Genomic DNA, 20,119 nt, shown 5'->3' with positions numbered 1-20,119 from the left:
TGTCATTACTTCAATTGCCATTTGTATGTTGTTCCGCAGTTGCTTACTGTGTTCGTGGTGCTTAAAGCCCGGTGAGACAATATTTTGCTTTTTCCACCAGTGCTACAAGCGTAGAGCATGCAGACAGACGCGCCCCTAGTGGCGGCCTTACTAAGTGTGCTTGAGAAGGAGGCAGCCATCCATCATAAATCTGAATGAATGCATCGCTGGTCTTGCATGTCTGATTCAAGTTTACGGAGTGAAATAACCAACACCCGTCATGTGTGCGGTGGCAGAATCTTAAAGGCATGTCAAAAAACAATTCTTGTGTGGTGGCATGCTCAAATACCTACAATATCCCGCTGGCGACGTGTTATACACATTCCCGGCAAGGCCTCCCGAGCAGGAAGAACCAAAGCAGCGGCGTTCTGTGATCCATTGCACGGCATTCCTTGCGCTTGATGTTTACAAGCGCAAGCGACAAAGTCGATCACGATGTACCTATGTTTTGGTTCTGTTTGCCCGCCATGTAGCGTACAGGTCAAAGGCATTCCGCTTAGGTTCCAAATGCCACTTGCCGCTTCTACCGTTTGCCGCTTCTTTGCCATGCTGTGTGCTGTGCAACATGTTGATGCAACCATCTAATGGGCCACATAAAACCAACAAAAGCAGTGTTTGCAAGCACTTCTTTTGTTGGTTTTATGTGGCCCCTTAAATAGTTGCACCAGCTGATTCGCAGTTCATGTCTTTGTATTTTGTGCGTGGTTTCGCGCATGGTGAGCTGTTGCTAGTTGCTTCGTGCAGAATTGCCGATTTTTTTAAGTACCGTATAAACCGAAATATAGGTCGATATCCCAAACTTTAATTATAAGAACATAAAAACCAAACAGTATAAACCAGTAAACAATTACCAGTATGCAAGACGAGGATCAACTTTCTGCCGCATTTTTTTTAAAAGTTCAACATTGTCACGATTCACAAGCAGCAGGAACTGATAAAAAAGGGCAGAACACTTTAATTACAGGCCAACAGAAAAACGATCGCGCAGGGACCTCATCCGCAATGCGCAAATCTTCGTCTTCCTCCACATGCCGCGTACTGGATGTGGCATTTGCCTCCCTCCAGAGAGAGCATCGTCCCGATGCTCACCTAGCAGCAGGAAGATGTGTCAGACGAGGTGTGGGCACTTCATTCCGAACAACAGGGCTTCATGCACGCAATATGCACAACTTCTGGTGCACGCTGCCTCGCCCTGGAGGAAGCGGGACTGTCAGGGATAACCTCATATTTCAGGTCGCTGAGGCGCCGTAAAAACTTGTAGGGACCAAAGTACCGCCTGAGTAGCTTTTCTGAAAGCCCTCGCCAACGGATGGGACTCCAAACCCACACTTTGTCACCTGGCTGATACGTGATGTAGCGGCGCCGTAGATTGTAGCATCGAGCGTCGTAGTCCTGTTGTCGGACGATTCTGATGCGGGCGAGTTGTCTCACTTCTTCAGAACGTTGAGCGAAAGCTTCAGCATCTGTGCCTGTATCACCGCAGTCATGTGGCAACATCGCATCGATCATCGTCGTCACTTCAGGGCCATGAAGAAGGTTAAATGGTGTCTTTCGCGTTGTTTCCTGTTGAGTACTGTGTTAAGTAGTGTTAAGCCGGCGGATCGGATCGTTTGTAGAACCACTAGCAGCCGTCTCATGTGTTCCTCGAACGTTTCCGAAAAAACTATGACATCGTCGAGGTATACTAGGCATGTCGGCCACTTCAGGCCTGCCAGAACCATATCCATGAGTCGCCAAAAAGTTGCTGGTGCTGAGCATAAACCGAAAGGCAGGAAGCCCATCAGGGATTACGAAAGCAGTCTTTTCTCTGTCTCTCTCGTCAACCTTGATTTGCCAATAGCCACTTTTGAGGACCATCGACGAGTAGTGGGCATGCCTCAGCCTGTCGAGAAAATCGTCGATACACGGTAATGGGTATACATCTTTCTTTGTCACCCGGTTCAGCTTACGGTAGTCGACACAAAAACGTAGATTGCCGTCTCCTTTTGACCATCACTACCGGCAATGCCCACAGGCTCTTTGATGGTTGGATAACGTCACCATCGAGCATTTTCTTCACTTGCTCTCGGATCGCTTCGCGCTTTTTTGGTGCTACACGGTATGAGTTTTGTCGGATTGGTGTCGCTGTCTCCTCCGTGATAATCTGGTGCTTCGTCAGTGGCGTCTGACCAACTCTGGATGTCGACGAGAAGCAATCGCGACACTGGTGAAGCAGGTCCACAAGGCGCTGCCTTTCTGCTGGTGATAAGCTCGCGCTCACGTCAAGAACAGGTAATGGCGCCGAAGCGTCTTGCTCTCCTTGTTGTAATGCCAAGCATTAACTGAATTCTGCAATCTCGTCAAGGTAAGCAGCTGCTGTACCTTTTGCAATGTGTCATCGTTGCTTGCTGAAGTTTGTCAGCAGTAGTTCTATTTCCCCATGCATTACTTTGACGAGACTTCTGGGCGTGGCAATACCTTGAGTGAGCAAAAGCGTAATTATCTGCTCAGCAGTACTTTCCCCATCGTACTCTGTGTCGCACCTGACGGAAACAAGACGGCAAGATAACGGTGGTGGGGTCATGTCATCTATGTGCACAAAGACTTGCGTTGTAGTTCCGCACTTTCATCTCCATAAAAGGTTACCATACCTCCTGGTATGTTGACGGCGCCGTACTCGCGTAAGTAGTCCATACCTAAGATTACATCTTTGCAGCAGTTGGGGAGAATAACAAAATTTATGACGAATTACGAATCCCCTATGTTAACCCTTGCAGTACACTTGCCAGTCGGTGTGAGTAGCTGGCCTCCAGCACCTCTAATGTGCGGCCCTGACCATTCCATTTTCACTTTGCGAAGTCTATCCACCAGTCTTTCCGTTACGATTGAAAGTCCGTGCCAGTGTCTACTGGCGCCGTCACGTCGTGGCCATCAATTGATACAGTAACACCGGCGCTAATAATCTCGACTGTAATCAAATTATCTGGCTGTGTCGGCTTCTCGTTCGACGGCAATCGGGGATTTTTGGCACTTCGATGTGTAACAACCTTCCCCCCCCCAGGTAGCGGCCTTCAGTTTCCACGGCATGGGCTGGGATATCGCCCTCGGGCGACGTCGGTGGAACTGTGTCTTGCAGCTGGAAAATGATGTCCCGGAGAAGGGGAGCGCGACCAATAACAGGGAGAATCAGCTTGCCAGCTCGTCGAGTTTGCGTCGATGTTCACTCGGCTGCCGTCAAAAGCATGATGAGAAGCAGTGGATGGGAACGCTTGGTACCCTTTGACGCGATAAGAGAAATGACGGCAGATGTGGCCCGCTTTCCCACAGGGGAAGCACAAGGCCATGTAGTTAGCTGTGTGCCGAATGTCGGTTCAGCGAAGCGGTGCTCGCGTTGGTTGTTCCCTGTGGTACCAAGGTGATGCCGGTGCTGACTGCTGGTGATACTGCGGCGTCGGCATTGGAGGTGGTGGTCAACGGACATCTGCATAGCTGGGCTACCACATCTAGGAATGTGACTGCGGTGTCAGCATTGGAGGTGGCGGTTGACGGACATCTGCGTAGCTGGGCTGCCACGTCTGGGAATTTGGCGCGGGAGCCGCAAACGCTTGCTTTATTTCTTGGCGCACAACTTCAGCCACCGACGCAACTGTGCATTCATTTGGCGTGGCAGTGAGCTTCTTAATTTCTTCCTGAACAATCTCGCGTATCAACCGGCACAAGAAACCCTCGTCTGTGACCGTCACTGCTGCGGCGCTTGCCGGCCCAGGGCTGGTCAGGTGATCATACTGGTGGCTGCATAGGTGTAACGCGTGCTCTATGGTCGTCGATTCTTTAATAAATTCATTGATGCTCATCAGTGGGTTCCGCAGAAGACCGGCAAACAGCTGCTCCTTTATGCTGCGCATGAGGTGGTTGAGCCTTTTTGCCTCGGGCATATCAGTCTGCACGACGACAAAGACGAGCCATGTCCTCAGCGAACATGGCAACAGTTTCATCTGCTTTTGAATCCGTGATCCGAGAAGACGCCACACGCGGTCTCGCCTTTCAGTGCTCCCGAACGTATGGAGGAATTGGCAGCGGAACTCATCCCAGCTTGGCCAGATTCCCTCGCGATTTACGAACCACGTGCGGGCTCCGACTTCAAGGGAAAAATAGACATAGGATAGCTTCTGTCCAGGATGTCACTCATTATGCTTGGCTATGCGCTCGTACTCCTCGAGCCAGTCTTCTGCGTCCTTGTAGGCATTGCCATGGAAGCTCACGGGAGATCGAGGAGTCAAAAGAGTCACCTGTGCAGGGCCTGGGTCTGCCATGGCTTGGGCACTCATGGTAACAGGCAGCCTTCCTGGTAGGGGACCAAATTCTGGGCTTAGGCGTAGTAGGCGACAGCTGGCGCGGTGAACGGGTGTTTCGACGGGCGGGAAATGTTCTGGGCTTGATGTGGGGCTGTTGACAGGCGTCCCAAACATTTACCCCGCGCCTCCACCAGTGTCACGATTCACAAGCAGCAAGGACTGATAAAAAGGGCAGGACACTTCAATTGTAGGCCAATTGAAAAACAACCGGGTAGGGACCTCTTCTTCTCTTCTGCAATGCGCGAGAGCTTGGCCTTCCTCTACGTGCCGCGTACTGGATGCAGCAATAAAACAATCGGGTAGGGACCTCTTCTTCTCTTCTGCAATGCGCGAGAGCTTCGTCTTCCTCTACGTGCCGCGTACTGGATGCAGCAATAAAACAATCGGGTAGGGACCTCTTCTGCAATGTGCGAGTGCTTCGTCTTCCTCTACGTGCCGCGTACTGGATGCAGCAATATATTGTCTCGGCACACAGGCCCGTATCGAGTGCTGCGTGGCACGACTCCAGTTAGGTACGAAATCGCCCCAGTGAGTACCAGTGCCTCATCTGCCCCGAATTCCACTGACGTTGTGCATGACACACACCTCAAACCGTATTACTCTCCTGTTATCACCGTTATTTAGACACCCCAAGACGGCGCTTCTGCCGTCGGGGGTAATGATACATGCATATTGCATGTTTCTTGTGGACGATGCACGTGGGCGCCCCAACAAAGACGACGAACACACTCTGGCTCTCGAGCTGTCGGCTGGCCAGCGCTGCAGTTATCCTTTGTAAATATGCCGTGTAACTAGACCGCCTTTCTTAATCCTTCGTTCACGTAATATTCTCCAGTTTTTAAGGTACAAGGTTTTTGCCTCATTTCGTGTGCAGTTGGGTTAAATCACACCGTTTTCTGAGAATTATAACAGACAAGTGCTTTTTTAGGAGCTTGATTCTGTTCATCTGAGAACATCTTCCATATTGTTGTTACTTCGAAAATGTTTCAAAAAAGACATAGCTCAAGATGGGGATTGCAGTTAGCTGCAGCATAAAGCATTGCTGTTCATTTTTTGCAGAAAAGTTTGAGTCATGTTTGTGAAGTCAATAAAGCTTGCTGTCGTCTAAGCAGACTTGCCACATAGAGTGGTTTGTCTGTTTCACAGCTTTGTGCCTCTTTCTATGCAATTTGTATTCATCTTAATTTTTTCTTATTATCTTTTGCAGGGTGGGAGTGCAATATTTATGCCAAAAAGGACTAAACCCGGTGTGCTTATTACTGAGGTACAGAAACCGTAATGTGGCGAGGGTAGAACTTAAAAGAAAGATATACAGTGAAAGCTCGTTAATTCGAACTTCAATAATTCGAATTTATGGATAATTCGAACTGTACGATTTGGTCCGGCCAAGCTCCACAGAAGCCTATGTATAAAAAAGTCCATTAATTCGAACGCGAGAAGGTTCCCTCACGGATAATTCGAACTACGCTCGCCTGGCACACGGCCAGAGAAACGCGCCTACTGCCTACACACAAGGCTGTATTGCCTCCTAAACGGAGAGAACGACGAGAGAAGGCAAAATCGGAAAAAAATCTAACCGACGCGGGGTCAGCCAGAAGGCAGCGGCGGCTGCCGCCTCTCCGTTCTACGTAACCTCCGAGACTTCTTGCCCGTCGCGAATCTCGGAGGCTTTGCAAATCTTGTACAGCTGCTAATGTTGTGCGGAGATGGCACGGCAAGTGCCAAAACACAGCGAATCAAGTACGTCGCAGCTGCGCTTGCAATCAAGAACCAACAAATCAGGGCCTTCGCCACCTTCACATGTTCGGCGTCTGTCTCGGCAGTCTTCATCGGTTGTGTACCTCTGTTTTCAGCTTAGGAGGTATCAGCCGTCGCGATTCATTGTGATGGTGTTAAGCCTCGGCTAACGTTCGTTTCGGTGGACATCGGTGGTGTGGCATAGTCAGACCCAGAGCTTCGACTTGAAAGTGGCGTGAGCCCGCGGCACACGCCATCACTTTCCGACACGCCAAATTTCTGACATTCCCTACTGCTTCCAAATCGCAGTGTACTGTTGCTCTCCTTCACTTTCGTTAGTTCGAACTTTCGTTAATTCGAACTGAAGCGGCTTCCCCTTGCGGTTCGAATTAACGAGCTTTTACTGTACTAACGAGACATAGTCAACAAAATGAAACGGCTACTTAACACGAGCTCCACTTCGTAACTCAGCTTCGCTGCGCTTTTTCTGCGGAACGCACCTGGCACGTGTGCCAACTGGGTTGTCCCAAACTCCAATGACATCGTGTTCATGTCCACTCTCGTGGAGGCCCACGCCTTTCCTGTAGCTGTCACCGCAGAGCAAGCAGTCTGGCACACATACCAAGGCGAAATCGCATCCGCGAACTTCAGCCATCCTTGCTGAATTTCAAACTACCGCTCTCAAGCGTGCTTTCGAAAGCGCCCGCCAGGTGGCCATCAGTGATGCCTCTACAGGCAGTGAACTACGCATATTACAATCATGCTTTGTCATGTATTGCCATAACTGTAAATAAGTTTCACAGTTTAAGCACAGTTTTAGCACCTGCCATGCAACATTCCCCCAGCTTTCCTTTCCCTCTCAAAGTAAAGCATCCATGCAAGAAAAAATTGTGCAGAATCCATTGACAACTATTGTCAATGTAAGCACATAGCCGAATGCTTTTAAATGCTATTTGTTTTATTAAAGGAGTGGTGCGCTTTATGACATATAGTTGTTGCAGTCAGAAATATCTAGGTGGCGTTTGTCGTTTCATTGCCTACTTTCACAGACAACAGAGCCGTTAGCACATCTGAAGCCCCAGTATATTTGGTGTTAGGAATGGCCGGACGGGGTGGCAACGTGCTAGCTATTTCAGCCCGCTGCACGTGTTCCAATCCAACCGGACGGGGTGCACTTCAGAGAACTGCGGATAACCAGCAGCCATGTGGCGCGGGGTCAGCTCAGGGGAGTTCTCGAGGGAAGGTAATTGGCGGAACCTCCCCATGAGCTTTTCGAGGCACCAGACAATGCGGTAGCCGGCCGCGCCACCCGGGATGGAGCAGAGTTCGACGAAGCCCCTCTGATGTCGGCTCCAGACCTTTACACCAGTGTGTGTGTACGGCATGTGTATGTTAGCCCTCATCCTCCTCCAATAGGGCGGGTCATCTTGAATGACGTCGAACTATGACGTCGAGTGGAGAGCTTATAAGCAGCGATTGCCGGCTGCTAGTGCGTGCTCGTTGTCGTGCTCGAGATGTACTAGTGAGCTGAGTGCTCGTTGTCGTGCTAGAAATGTACTAGTGAGCTGCGTGCTCGTTGTCATGCTCGAAATGTACTCGTGAGCTGTGTGCTCGTAAGCTGTTTGCTGTATGTTAGTCTTGCGGGCTCCATATGGGAGTCACGCTAGACTGTTGATATATGTCTTGTCTAAGATGTAAATAATGTAAATAAATCCTGCTCGCCTTGTCCTGTCGCTCCAAGGTCCTCCCTACAACTCCGACCGCTCCAACTCTGACAGTGGCTATGCATATCAGCCGATTCGTCATGTGCGTATTTCTAGTGGCATGAACGCTGCCAAAGCTCCCACAGAGAGTCACCAAAGGGAGAGAGGGCAGCAAAAGGGGAGGGCCATCCTTCACAAGCACTCCATCAAGGCATCTAAGCCTTCAGATGCCCCAGAGCTCTCTTGCAACAGCACGTGTCTCTTAAACAGCTGTAATAGTTTAATAGTTAACATTCAGTGACAAGCACGTCACACAACTTGGTTACCCAAGAGCATGTGCTTTTTGCATTGGCACCTTTGTATCGGCGACAAGAGTCCGACCACCACAATATGAACAAAAGAGCCAAACAAACCTATTCGCTTTAAAACAGCTCAACAAACATCAAAACTCATGAAATAATTGATGCCAAGAAAATCACAGTGCGGAATCTGAAGGGCTGGCATTCTGTGATAAAAATGGTCAAACTTGGCAGCTCCATGACATAACACAGAAGATCAACTGCACTGTCTTTCCAAGGCCTCACTCACCGCAGTGTCATAGGTGGGTATCTTGAGCCAGGAAGGTGCAAAGTCATGCGCTGGCTGTTGCTGGTGGTTCGCCATTAGATGCACCCCCTTCCAGAGACCATGACAGGCCTGCAAATCAGAGGACAAGGAAAGTCAGGATAACCGGCAGTCACAGCACAAAAACAAAACGCTTTTCAAATGATGGGGATTAAGAAGAATATAAAACTGGGCAAGTTGCTATCAACTCATGTTTACAATCCAAAAACCTACACAGGACGAGAAGTGCACAGCACGCTATCCAATTGTTCTGTGTCTCTCTTTAGTTCTGTGTAGGTTTTCTCGCTACCCTTCAAACATGGTGGGCATGGCACACCAGGAAATCCACATAAAGACTTGGCACTTACAAACGTCTAAGTCACGAAGGCTGCGCAGGTATATCTTCTGAGCTTGTGGGGATTGTGGCATACCCTTACACCTTTTTGCAGTTCCATCCCTGTTCCTCCTCTCTTTTTCCCCCTGTAGCGTGACAGAGCAGCGGCCCAGCGACTACTCATCGGTCATTCCACCCAAGAAGGTCCAGTAGGCAGTTTCCCCCCAAACTTTTGTAGGTGGTCATCCCACTCTCAATCTCCTGGCCACGTGCCATTATGAAGGCAAGGGCAGGAGCGGAGAAGACTTTTCCCGAGACTGCACAAGGTGCATACATGCTTCTTTTGTTCAATGGCCTTATTGGGAAACACTCAGACTTTGGCTCGTCGCACCTATGATGAGTGCATATCCCAGTTTCACTCCTTTTCCCAATTTGCGTGGTCCTACTGCGCCAGGCTGCACTCATTGGAGGCTAGAGACCGCCCTACTCTCTCGTAACCAGGCCCTACGGTCAGTGAGACTACACAGCACAGTTGCAGGAAGCATCCCTTCATAGCATGTCACAGGGAGCCTTCCCACCACAGCAGCATGCTGGTGGCGCCCATTCTGTCTTGTAGCCCTTGCCGCAGGACCCCTCATATCAAAATGCGTTGTTGGGCTAGTTGGTTTACCATGGCTGTAAACGATGCCAGAGGACATAAAGGACAAGCAAGGAGGCCACGATGATTACTAGGCATACCGTGCTGCCTGGGACCAGGCACTTGTACAGTGCTGGGTGACCTCAGAGGCAAATCTTCAAATCTGGACATGTTTTGCTGTGCAGCGCTCAGTGCCCTATGGGTAAGCACATTTTGTATCTTTTTGTCATGTGGCGAGGATAAAGCTGAGAATGACGAGGTGGCCTGACAACAACATCATTTGACAACAGTAGCATGACGGAAGGGATGGAAGGACATATAGACAAGGCAAACCAAAATTTTAAATGCATAAGCATTTCTATGCCTGCCCAACTAAAAAAACAGTTTGTCCGTCCCTTCGCTTTCAAGATAGTGCCTGCAGCAGTGAGCAAATTCACCTTCATGCTGTCTTCACGAATTCTGCAGCCTTCACATCCACAACGCAAGCCACGTGGTGACAACACAGAGCACACGAAACTGTTGGCAGTTGCCGCACTGAGCCCCCATCACAGATCACTTTCAAGATTGGGGCCCACTCGTCTCTCTTTAACGCGAACTCAGCAGCAAAAAAAGAAAGAGTACATGCGGCTGTCAGCGGTCTGCGCTCTCTGTCGGCATCATAGATCGCTTTCAAGATATGGCCGTTGCGGCCGACCAGATGCAGCCACTCCGGAGTAGTTAATCACGGTTCATAATGATTCGGCGCGGATGGATAAGGAACAAAAGTGCAATAACAGCTTATAATTATTATTATTATTTATCACAAGTACCACACAGCAGCTGAACCAAGCTACAGGAATGACTTGGCTATCATGGGCCACGTAGCAGAAACTTGGATTGCAAATGTGTGGTTACATGTCTGCCAGGCCTTACTTTTTTTACCATGTCAGCAATGTGCTTGCTTAGAATACCTACTTGCGTGAGATACACAGAAGTGAAGAGATTTCAGTAAACATCAAAAGAAGCTTTGCTCATAACCAATTCCCCACATATGTGAGATCTGCCAATTTTTCTCCTCTTTCTGAAGTGTCGTACTCCTTGGGAGCCGACCACGTGGCCTAGGAACTTGAGTTCCTGGATGCCAAAGTAACATTTTTCAGGCTTGATGGTAAGGTTGGCCTTGCGTATTGCGGTAAGCACACTTCGTAGCCGGGCAAGATGTTCATCGAACGTGCTGGAAAACACAACGTCGTCTAGGTACACTAGACACGTCTGCCACTTTAGTCCAACGAGTACAGTGTTCATCATTCGTTGGAACGAAGCAGGAGCAGAACAGAAACCGAAGGGCAGCACTTTAAATTCGTACAGCCCATGGGGAGTCACTAAGACGGTTTTTTCACGGTCACGCTCATCCGCTTCGATTTGCCAGTAGCCTTACTTTAGGTCTAACGAAGTAAAGAACTGAGCATGACGCAGACGGTCCAAAGCATCATCAATCTGTGGCCATAAACATCGCGTTTGGTGACTCGGTTAAGCCATCTGTAGTCAACGCAGAAGCAGAGTGTGTTGTCTTTCTTTTTTACTAGTATGACAGGTGATGCCCACAGACTTGTCGACAGCTGGATGGTGTCATTTAGCATTTCTTGAGGTTGACGCTTAATCGCCTCCCGCTCCATAGGTGACACGCAATACGGACGCTGACGAACAGGCCGCGCCGACTCCTCTGTAATGATCCGGTGTTGCGTAACGGAAGTGCGCTGGACTTTGGATTCCGTGGAAAAACAGCCGGAGAATTCTGTCAGTAGGCCCAGCACCTGATCCTTCTGTACATCTGCTAAGTCAGCATTAATGTGGACGCGGGTATTCAGGCTGGCGTGAGTTGTTGCATCCGGTGAAATCACTTGTAACGTGCCGATGTCGGAGAAGTCAGCAATGTCGTTCAGGAATGCCACAGCTGTACCTTGAGGCACGTGCTGATACTCGTGGCTGAAGTTAGTCAACAAAACTTGCGAGCACTTATGCTGTGTACGAACAAGGCCCCGGGCGATGCAGATGTGTCTGTCGAGCAGCAGCACAATATTTGCCTCGGCAATACCCTCATAGCCGTCGAATGCGTTGCAGGTGATGAGGGTCACTATGCTGCTCCTTGGCGGCACCCTGATGTTCTCGTCAACAATCCCCAAGGCGTTGACATACGTGCCGTCAGTGCAGCTCCCTGCTAAGGCCTGCGCCGTCGAAAACGTAACCCGCGATTTTTGTAAATTAATCACAGCTCCATTAGCCTGCAGAAAATCCATTCCATGAATTAAGTCCCTCGAACAGCTTGGGAGGATAATGAAATCTCCAAGATATGTAAACCCACAAATGCTCACTTGCGCTGTGCATCTTCCTACCGGGGTTAGCAGATGGCCTCCTGTAGTGCGAATCTGCGACCCAGTCCACTCGGTAGAAACTTCAGCTTGCAAGCAAGGTCCATGCTCATAACCGAGGTGTCCGCTCCAGTGTCGATTAACGCCGTTATTTCTTCGTAGTCTATGGTGACGGGAATGTTCAGCGTTACTACCTCTCGTAAGGTGTTTGACTCCGTCTGTACATCTGCGTCGTTCTGTTTTCGTCGTTGTCGTTGTAGTTGAGGATCTTGCGTACAGTCGTCAGCAGCCTCACCTCCGGAGGTCGCTGAACTGAGTTTTCCCGACCCGCTGGGCTAGGCGAGCGGCGTCTCAGGAGACGACGAACGGGGCTCCTGCCATCGCTGATCAACACTGCGACGACTCACAATGAAACTCTCTATTTCCGAGGCGGCCGCTCACCAGGTCGTGGACGAGGTGCATTCAGCGAGAATCCCCAGAGCCCCACATGACGATAAGGACACATTCTGTAGACGTGCCCAGCTTCGCCACAATGAAAAAGAAGGGGCTTGTAGTCTGTGGTGCACCAGACATCGCTCTTCCTAGTCCTTGCTTCAGCGATGTGCGGTAGGCTGCGAGGCAGCCTGAAGCTAGCGTCCATTTGTTGAGTGGGGTGTACCATGCTGCACGCACTTGAGGGTGGCGGACGGCGTACTGCTTCAGCGTAACTCATTTCGGCGTGCGGTCCCTGCTGTGGTGCCTCGTACTGTCCAGGAATAGGGATGGCCTGTCGGACCTCGGCACGCACCATTTCAGCAATGGAAAGTTGTCCCACAGGGGCAGTGGTCGTCTGCATCTTCTGCAGTTCCTCCTTGACGACAGCCCTGATGAATTCTCGCAAGGTGCCAACGTCGTTACCAAGGGGTAACGGCAGAGAGCTCCCTTGAAATCATGGCGTCGCGGTTGTTTTGCCTGGCCCACTGTTGAAGGGCCTTTTCCATAGTGGTGGCTTCGTCATGGAACTCTGCAAGTGTCGTCGTCGGATTTCGAATGAGGCCAGCAAAAATTTCCTCTTTGACGCCGCACATGAGATGGCGCACCTTCTTTGCTTCAGTCACAGAAGGGTCCGCACGTCTGAAAAGCCGATTCATGTCTTCTACGTACGCCGTCACTCGCTCATTCGGGCCTTGAATTCTTGCCTCCAACGCTAACTCCACCCTCTCCTTCCTGTCCGCCCTGGCGAAGGCATTGAGGAACTGCCTACGAAATTCTTCCCATGACGTCAGTGTCGCCTCGTGGTTCTCAAACCATGTTTTTGCGGAATCCTCAAGAGCGAAGTACGCGTAGCGCGGCTTACGCTCGTGGTTCCAGTCGTTGAGGTTGGCAACCCGGTCAAACTGGTCAAGCCAGTCGTCGGCGTCCTCTGAAGTACTTCCGTGGAACAGATTCGGCGTCTGGATGTGATTGACAACAATGTGCGATGCTGCAGGAGTGGCAGGAGGTGGTTGGGTCGTCATTCTAGTTCGTTCGGGTAGCAGACCGTGCTGCAGCTGGAGTCCCTGGAGACGTCGGCTGGCACGTACGTGCACAGGGGTTAGCTCGGCTGAACTACTCGCCGGGCTTAGGTCTGGGGTATGCTCTGGAGATCTTAACATCGACCGTACCCCGCACCTCCACCAGAAATGTCACCCAGCTATTACAACTAAAACAGTTTACCACTGACAGATTAACAAAAAATGTCTGCCTTTAGCGATTGCTGGTCCTCAGAGAGCGTGCGCGCAACCACGAACTTCGTCGTTCTCGCCTTAAGGGTCCCGTGTCATCACGTGCAAACTTATTTCACGTCATTATGTATAAAGTATACGTCACGAGGAATGCAATACGCAAGTTTCACATTCCAAAGTGCTCTTGTTATTTTCTAGAAATAATTAAAACACTCATCACAGCAAGAAACGAGATTTAGGTGAGAGGTGTGTGGCCTAGGGGTCAAATAGGGGCAAAAGGCATGCTATGTTCACACGCTCGCACGGTCCCCTGGGGGGCCTGTGCCTTCTTATTTTCAAAGTCATATTGGCGTAACAGTCTTGAAAGCAGCAGGTAGTGGCGTTACACACGCACAAGCAGTATCACGTGATGGGTGCAGTGCCATGCATTGTGTGGAAGTAGTTTGTGCAGAGAGAAAAGTGGCGCAGCCAAGGGGAGTGAGTGTTACGCCCAAGCTGCTCAGTAAAGCAACTTGCAACGAATGGCAGTATGCTAGTCGGACCAATGAGCATAAGCTTCACAAATTAACAATAATTCCCGTTAGGGAGTTACAGCCGTACTTTTTCTTACCCCCCCCCCCCTCCCCATCAAGTGCGGCACGACGACGGAACCACTGACATGCCACGATGATGTTGACCGAACCCTCGTAATGGTCAGACAGCATGAAAACTGCAGTGTCGTACATGGGCTCGTAGAGCAGCAATGTGTTCTTCTGTCTGATCATGTTGACCTGAGCGGCTGAACCACTGACATACCACGCGGATATTGACCTAATGCTTGTAATGAGGGGGGGGGGGGCAGACAGTATGGAAACTGCGGTGTAATATACAGGTCTGCCGAGCAGTGCGCTTATTCTTCCATCACCTCATCATGTTTAGCACAATGACTAAACCGCTGACGTGCCACAGTGATGTTGACCGCACCCTTGTAATGGTCGGTCAGCATGGATATTGTATCGCATAATGAAGCGGTGTAACCTCTGGTTAGCCTCCATCTTTGCTTTTATCTCTCTTTTTATTTTACAATTCCCTATCAGTCAGGCATTTACAAATTCCTTTTGCAAATTATCATGACAAAGTTGCGTGCTTATATTTTCAAACAGATCATTTATTAGTGCTGTTGAACACTTAGCAGTGTTCCCCTAAAGACTTTTATATGACAACTTGGCATGCCAGTTATACAATATCCTGACACAGTTGTCACAAATCTAATGAGTGCATCATCTGCTGCTGCGTTACTTGTGCGCTGCTCTGTGCAGAGGTTGCCCATAATGAGCATGAAGCATTCTGGGTAACGCAAGCATCCGAGTGAAGCGCTAGGTACAACACGTTCTATGTCAAGATCAGCAGCATGGCATGTGCTAACAGATGCCGGACTATAATGTGCTTACATCTGCCCAAAGTAATGTCAGACTATGACTCTTGAATGGAAAGCAAAACACCCAAAATTTGGAAACAGACACAGTGAACAGACGAGGATGAATGCTTCCAACACCGCTCAGGAGGTTTTCTTTATTTACAAGCATTCCATTACCTGTACGAGCGAGATGTCAACTATGTTGGGCAGGGCCAAGCTTGAGTTTTTGAATGCTTTGACTTTTTGAATGATAATATGCCTTTGCGCTTGCATGTGAGGTAGCAGCTTGATGCATGGGCTCAAAGAAAATTATGAATCGGTTGTGCGTTTATATAAATAAACAGTTGGTAATAGTATTCGTTCTTACCTGCCCCCAGTGTCTGTGTTCAAATTTTTCACACTAAGTTTTCCAATCAACATGACAGACCAACTAGCCCAACAGTCAGTCAGTCCTTCTGGGCTATGAACTAGCCTTAGGAATAAAGATACTGAAGTGCTCCGACAATTTATGCTGAACAAGTGTGCAACCACGTACCCCACCCCAACTCACCTCCGGGATCCACGACGTTCAGGCGTTGTAGACCCAGCCTTCGCCAGAGACCCAGCAGCAGAGACAGCCGTCACTGTTTCGCCGTCCTTGCAGAGTATCCAGTGGACAGAGGCAGGGCAGGCAGGCAGAAGCAAGGCAGAAGCTCCCACAGCAGCAGCCGAGCGCACACCGTCGCAGCAACGCTTGCACCACACAGAACACAGTGGCAGGCACGGCCAGTCATCACAACGTCACCTTTCAAGTCTTGCCATTGCTGCACCTCGCATAATGAAGGCAGGCCTACAGCTCAGGCACGCACGACGAAGGCACACGGCCACGACACACACTGCTGCTTCAATGCTGGAATGCGGAAGGAAGAGCTGGCAGCTCGAGCATCGGCGCACGTTCTGGAACCCACGAAAACACCTACATGATGTCAAAGCACTAACGAGATCACATAAAGGAGAACGAGCATCGACGGTCAAAGGCAGTGACTGTTGTGGCAAGGAAAGGTGGGCAACCACCACTTGCTGCTTGCGGTATAGGTTCCGTCGCCTCTGCCAAGCGCACGCTGCCGTCAGGCTCCCACTGCTACCTTAACATCTTGGTTCCTTGCGTCAAGGTCACGTGTGCAGGCATTTCTCCATGTTCTCTTGAACTCAATAGGGTCCCAGTAAGTCACAGCCGCCGCAACTCCAACACAACTGCACACACACAGAAAAAGATGGTCACTCAATGAGCACGAGAGTGCGAAATTGGGCTAGTTGATTTGTGAATAGCATGGCGAAGATCGCAGACATGATAAGTAAGAAGACATGCACTTAGACTGCCTTTGCAAAGGATATTGGATTTTATTTTTTTGTCATTGTTCTAGTTTTACCTATTCACAATGACGCGCTTACAAAGCTTTTCTGTCGAGCACTAGTAATAAATAGTGTGGGTGTTCCCTGCTTAAGTGCCCCTGGAGACCAATGACCATGCTTTGCCGTTAACTGCTTTATAGGCGAGCAGCTGTGGAGATGTGGATCATGCCCGTCAAGTAACGTTATGCCTTTTCACCATCAACTACCGCCATGCACTTAATACTTTTTTCTTGTGCCCTGTTCTTTCAGATAACTCAACAAGTGTTCAGCCTTTCTTCCTTGTCCAGTTGTCTGCGCTGTTCACCATGCCACTGAATGAGGAACAGACTGCGCAAAACATGCAGGCAGAGGTGCAGACAGCACAGCAGTGACACTACTGCAGCAGTTCTTTAAGCCCCTGCCATCTCTGGCAGCATTTGCATTGCCTTTTTGGCTGCCAAACTTCAGATTGTGCCAATGAGGGGGATGCAAGGAACAGATATGAACGAAAGTGCTTTTGTCCAAAGTTTATAGTATATAACATTTTGAGAGCAGGCAAATGTGTTCACGTCAACTGAATTTGACGGCAATTGTATCTACAGCACACAGGCGCAATGGGCTCGGGACCAAACGTGTTCAGCATGACCACAGGATTGCAAAAAGCACAGTGGCCGAAACAGAAACTGGCACTTGAGAAGCAGACGGTAATGCCCAACACCACTCACTTGGTCGTCTGCTAAATTGCTACATTAAGACACTTTAAGGACACTTAAAGAAAGTGTCCTTTTTTCTTAACTCTTTCTCGTCAGAAGTTCCTTTCTGAAGTTAACTTACATTCTGTGCAACTTAACAGGAAAATAAAGTTAAAAGCAATAAAATTCCCAAAGCGGCTTTTCGTGATATGCGAGAGCTGCCTGTCACAAAGACAGTATGCTGCGGGGAGCTTATAACTTCCAACTTTAAACAACCTTTATACGTGGAATAAGCACAAGTTATTCAGTTTTATTTTTTTCACCAAGAATAAGACCACATTCTGTAGGCAGCAGGCTCCAAAGATGCAGCCCAGTACACCTTATCTCAGCATGCAGTAACATGTGGACGTTTTCTTTCTTAGAAATTCTAGAGAAAAACCCTCTGCAGCACTAAGTCTACCTAAACTGTGTAATTAGAGTTGCTAGCACTCCAATTTCTCGGGGCAGTTTCGGTCTCTGTTCTTTTACATGTCAGATATTCCTTGTAAAGCACTACTGTTGCAACTGAACCAGAAGGAGTTAATATCACCACATATTGTGCTTCATGAATACCCAAACAGCAATTACCTTTTAATAAAAGTTTCGGAGCGAAATATTGAGAGCCCGGCAAATAAAAGCGAGGGGGAGCCTGCTGCAGAGTATTAGTGTGTAAGACGTTCTACTGAACACCAAGTCTCAGGTTCAGATCCCGGCAATCACCGTTTGCATTTTTATGGGCCCCGAATGAAGGAACGCTCGTGCACTTAAATTTCAGAGTATGTGAAAGGAACCCCAGGTGGGAAAAGTTAATCCACAGCTTCCCAGTATGGCACCATGCCTTTCCCCAACGAGCATAAATAGTATGTTATCAGGGGGCATGTCCTGCTTGCAAGAAACCCAATCCATTACAACCTCGAATTCACCTTTACAGCTCAACGGTAGTGCCTAGAATTTGTGCTCTTGACACAAGATTGAAGCATGTGCTGCTTTTAAAAGGTTAGGTACCTCAAGCAGGACCATGTTTCTAACAGTCGTGGCTTATGTAGAAACAGGGATATTTGCATCAACCCAGGAAGTATTGCTGCATATCTCCGACTCATAAGATGACCCATATAAGAAAAAGTTCCCACTTCTTGCTAGCTGCAGAAGCATGGTCATCCTAAGGGCATCTTTCACCCAAGTATTCCAAGCCGGTTTGAGAGTCAGACCTGTCATGTGTCCTTAAGCAATATTTATGGCTGTAAATTACTCAACAACTGTGGCGAGCACGTAATATTAAACAACTCATGCTCGCAGCTTCCATGCATGCTAAAAAACAAATGAAAGCCCCGATTTACTCGAAATTGCTGCCACTTATGAAACATGCATCAAACAGCTTACTTCTTGGGAAGCAGTTCACAGGGTAAGTACTTGCGCTGTCCAGAGTTACCAAATGGGTTTAACCGGGACAACTTATGGAAGCGATGTCATGCACTTGCAAGAAAACAGAACAGTGCTATCGGGAAAAGAAAAGTAATCGGTAGCAGTAATTTGGATTCTACAGCCTCCTAATATGGGTGACTGTCAGATATACGGCAGTGTTTGCAAGTGCGCATTATTTGTTTTGGCAGCTATGCATACTACGAAGAACCGGCGACGTGTCAGTGTTCCACACAGGCAGTTAAGCTTGTTGACGATTCTTCTTTCTTAAAAAGGAACCCCCGTTTCCATTCTTGTTCCCTTGTTCTCAAGAGCATGGAAAATATTTTTTAGAAAGGCATCAGGCTGCCGATGCATCTTAGCATTCTGGCAGAACCACTTATAACAGCTACTCGTAGCCAAACTAACTATTTCTAGTGGATTAGGATCACGCTGTACATATCGGGGCAAGTATTCTGTAAGGGCCCACTTCAGCAGCATACGAAATGGACATGTCCACTAGGTGAACTCTTACAGCATACCTCCCCGGATCGTACCGGATATGTAGGAGCATGCTGTACATGATCGGATGTGGTACCACAGGGTACCACGCACGATATTCAAAGGGTACGCAAATCAACGGCCAGACGAGTGATGACGATGCGCATCCTTTCGTCTCGCGTGCTCTATTTGGCAGCCCGCATGAAACGTGACTCCCACGCGATGCCGGCAGGCGCGGGGCGAAATAACAGCGGCAAGCGTAACTTCACCCGGGGAGACCCAATTTCGCGCCGAGTACGCAAGTTCGCCTCCCTTCTCTCAGCACTGCACGAGCGCCGCTGGTCATTTTCAAATTTTTTTATTTATTTTTCTCCAAGTTGCGGCTTTAGCAGCCCTACGTGATCAGCGTTCCGCCAGCAGGAGGCAACAGGAACCAAAAAAGAAGAGAAAAGAAACGAAGGAAAGCACCAGTGCAGATTATCGCCAAAAGAAAGCGCTTACGAAAGCGAGCCAACCCCCCCACCCCCTCTTCCACGTCTGCCGCATCCTTGGTTGCGCATTTCCTACCGCAAATCCAGCAGAGACGAGCTACGCTAAGCTCGCACGTCGACTCGTAAGACACGCGCCTGGCAAGGAGACGGCGCGATAACAGAACTACGCGCGCATGCATTTGTTGCAAGGCACGCCTGTCCGAACGAATCCGAAAAAAAAAATAACACTAAACAAAAAATTAAACGGAGGCGGGGGTTAGGCTACACGTATCAACACCCTCCCTCTGCAGTTTACGACGGAAAGCGCTCGACATCGCACAATCGTTCAGATGCAACTGCGCCGCCAACCAAGCAGTTGGTCAGCGTGACGTGGAAACGGACTTGGTTCGGTTACGCCAAAGTATCGACACGATCGATGCCAAACTGACGAACGGAAGAATCCGCACGTTTTTTCGTTTTCGCGATTTCAACGAGAGTGGCGGGCGGGGGAAAAGAAAAGAAGGGACTGGCAGAAGTGGCCGAGACCATTCTGGTACACATTCGAGGTCCCAAGCTCAAAAAAAGAAAGGGGGGGGGGGGGGGGGGGGGGGGGGGCCTGTGTTGAGACCGCCTGCTCAACTGCCGAGAGGTGTCGGCAGCTGCATCCGACCCGATTACGGCATGCGATCCCGATCGTCGAGAACGAAAGTCGAACAACCAGACAGTGCGAGAAAGAAAAAAAAAAAACTGCGCGCGGAACGAGCCAAACAAGGCGACGGACGACACTTTTGGCTGACGCGGGAAAACGTCGCCG

The 20,119-nt window shown here is 49.3% G+C and overlaps 1 protein-coding gene across 3 annotated transcripts in view; it reads right to left on the bottom strand.

Annotated features, from left to right (window-relative positions):
- Positions 1-20,119, bottom strand: part of LOC135908923 (vasculin-like) — a 67,537-nt gene that overhangs the window by 46,274 nt on the left and 1,144 nt on the right. For all 3 annotated transcript variants that reach the window (XM_065440775.2, XM_065440776.2, XM_065440774.1), the window contains exons 2-3: positions 15,385-16,067; positions 8,402-8,509 (exon numbers count right to left, since the gene is read on the bottom strand). In XM_065440775.2, the coding sequence (XP_065296847.1) occupies positions 8,402-8,476 (75 nt within the window). In that variant the 5' untranslated portion in view covers positions 8,477-8,509; positions 15,385-16,067. The remainder of the gene's footprint in view (positions 1-8,401; positions 8,510-15,384; positions 16,068-20,119) is intronic.

This window comes from Dermacentor albipictus, chromosome 9 (genome assembly GCF_038994185.2).
Source record: "Dermacentor albipictus isolate Rhodes 1998 colony chromosome 9, USDA_Dalb.pri_finalv2, whole genome shotgun sequence".
Lineage (NCBI taxonomy): Eukaryota > Metazoa > Arthropoda > Arachnida > Ixodida > Ixodidae > Dermacentor > Dermacentor albipictus.
The sequence above is the reverse complement of the archived record's forward strand: the minus strand, read 5'-3'. Positions and strand labels throughout refer to the sequence as shown.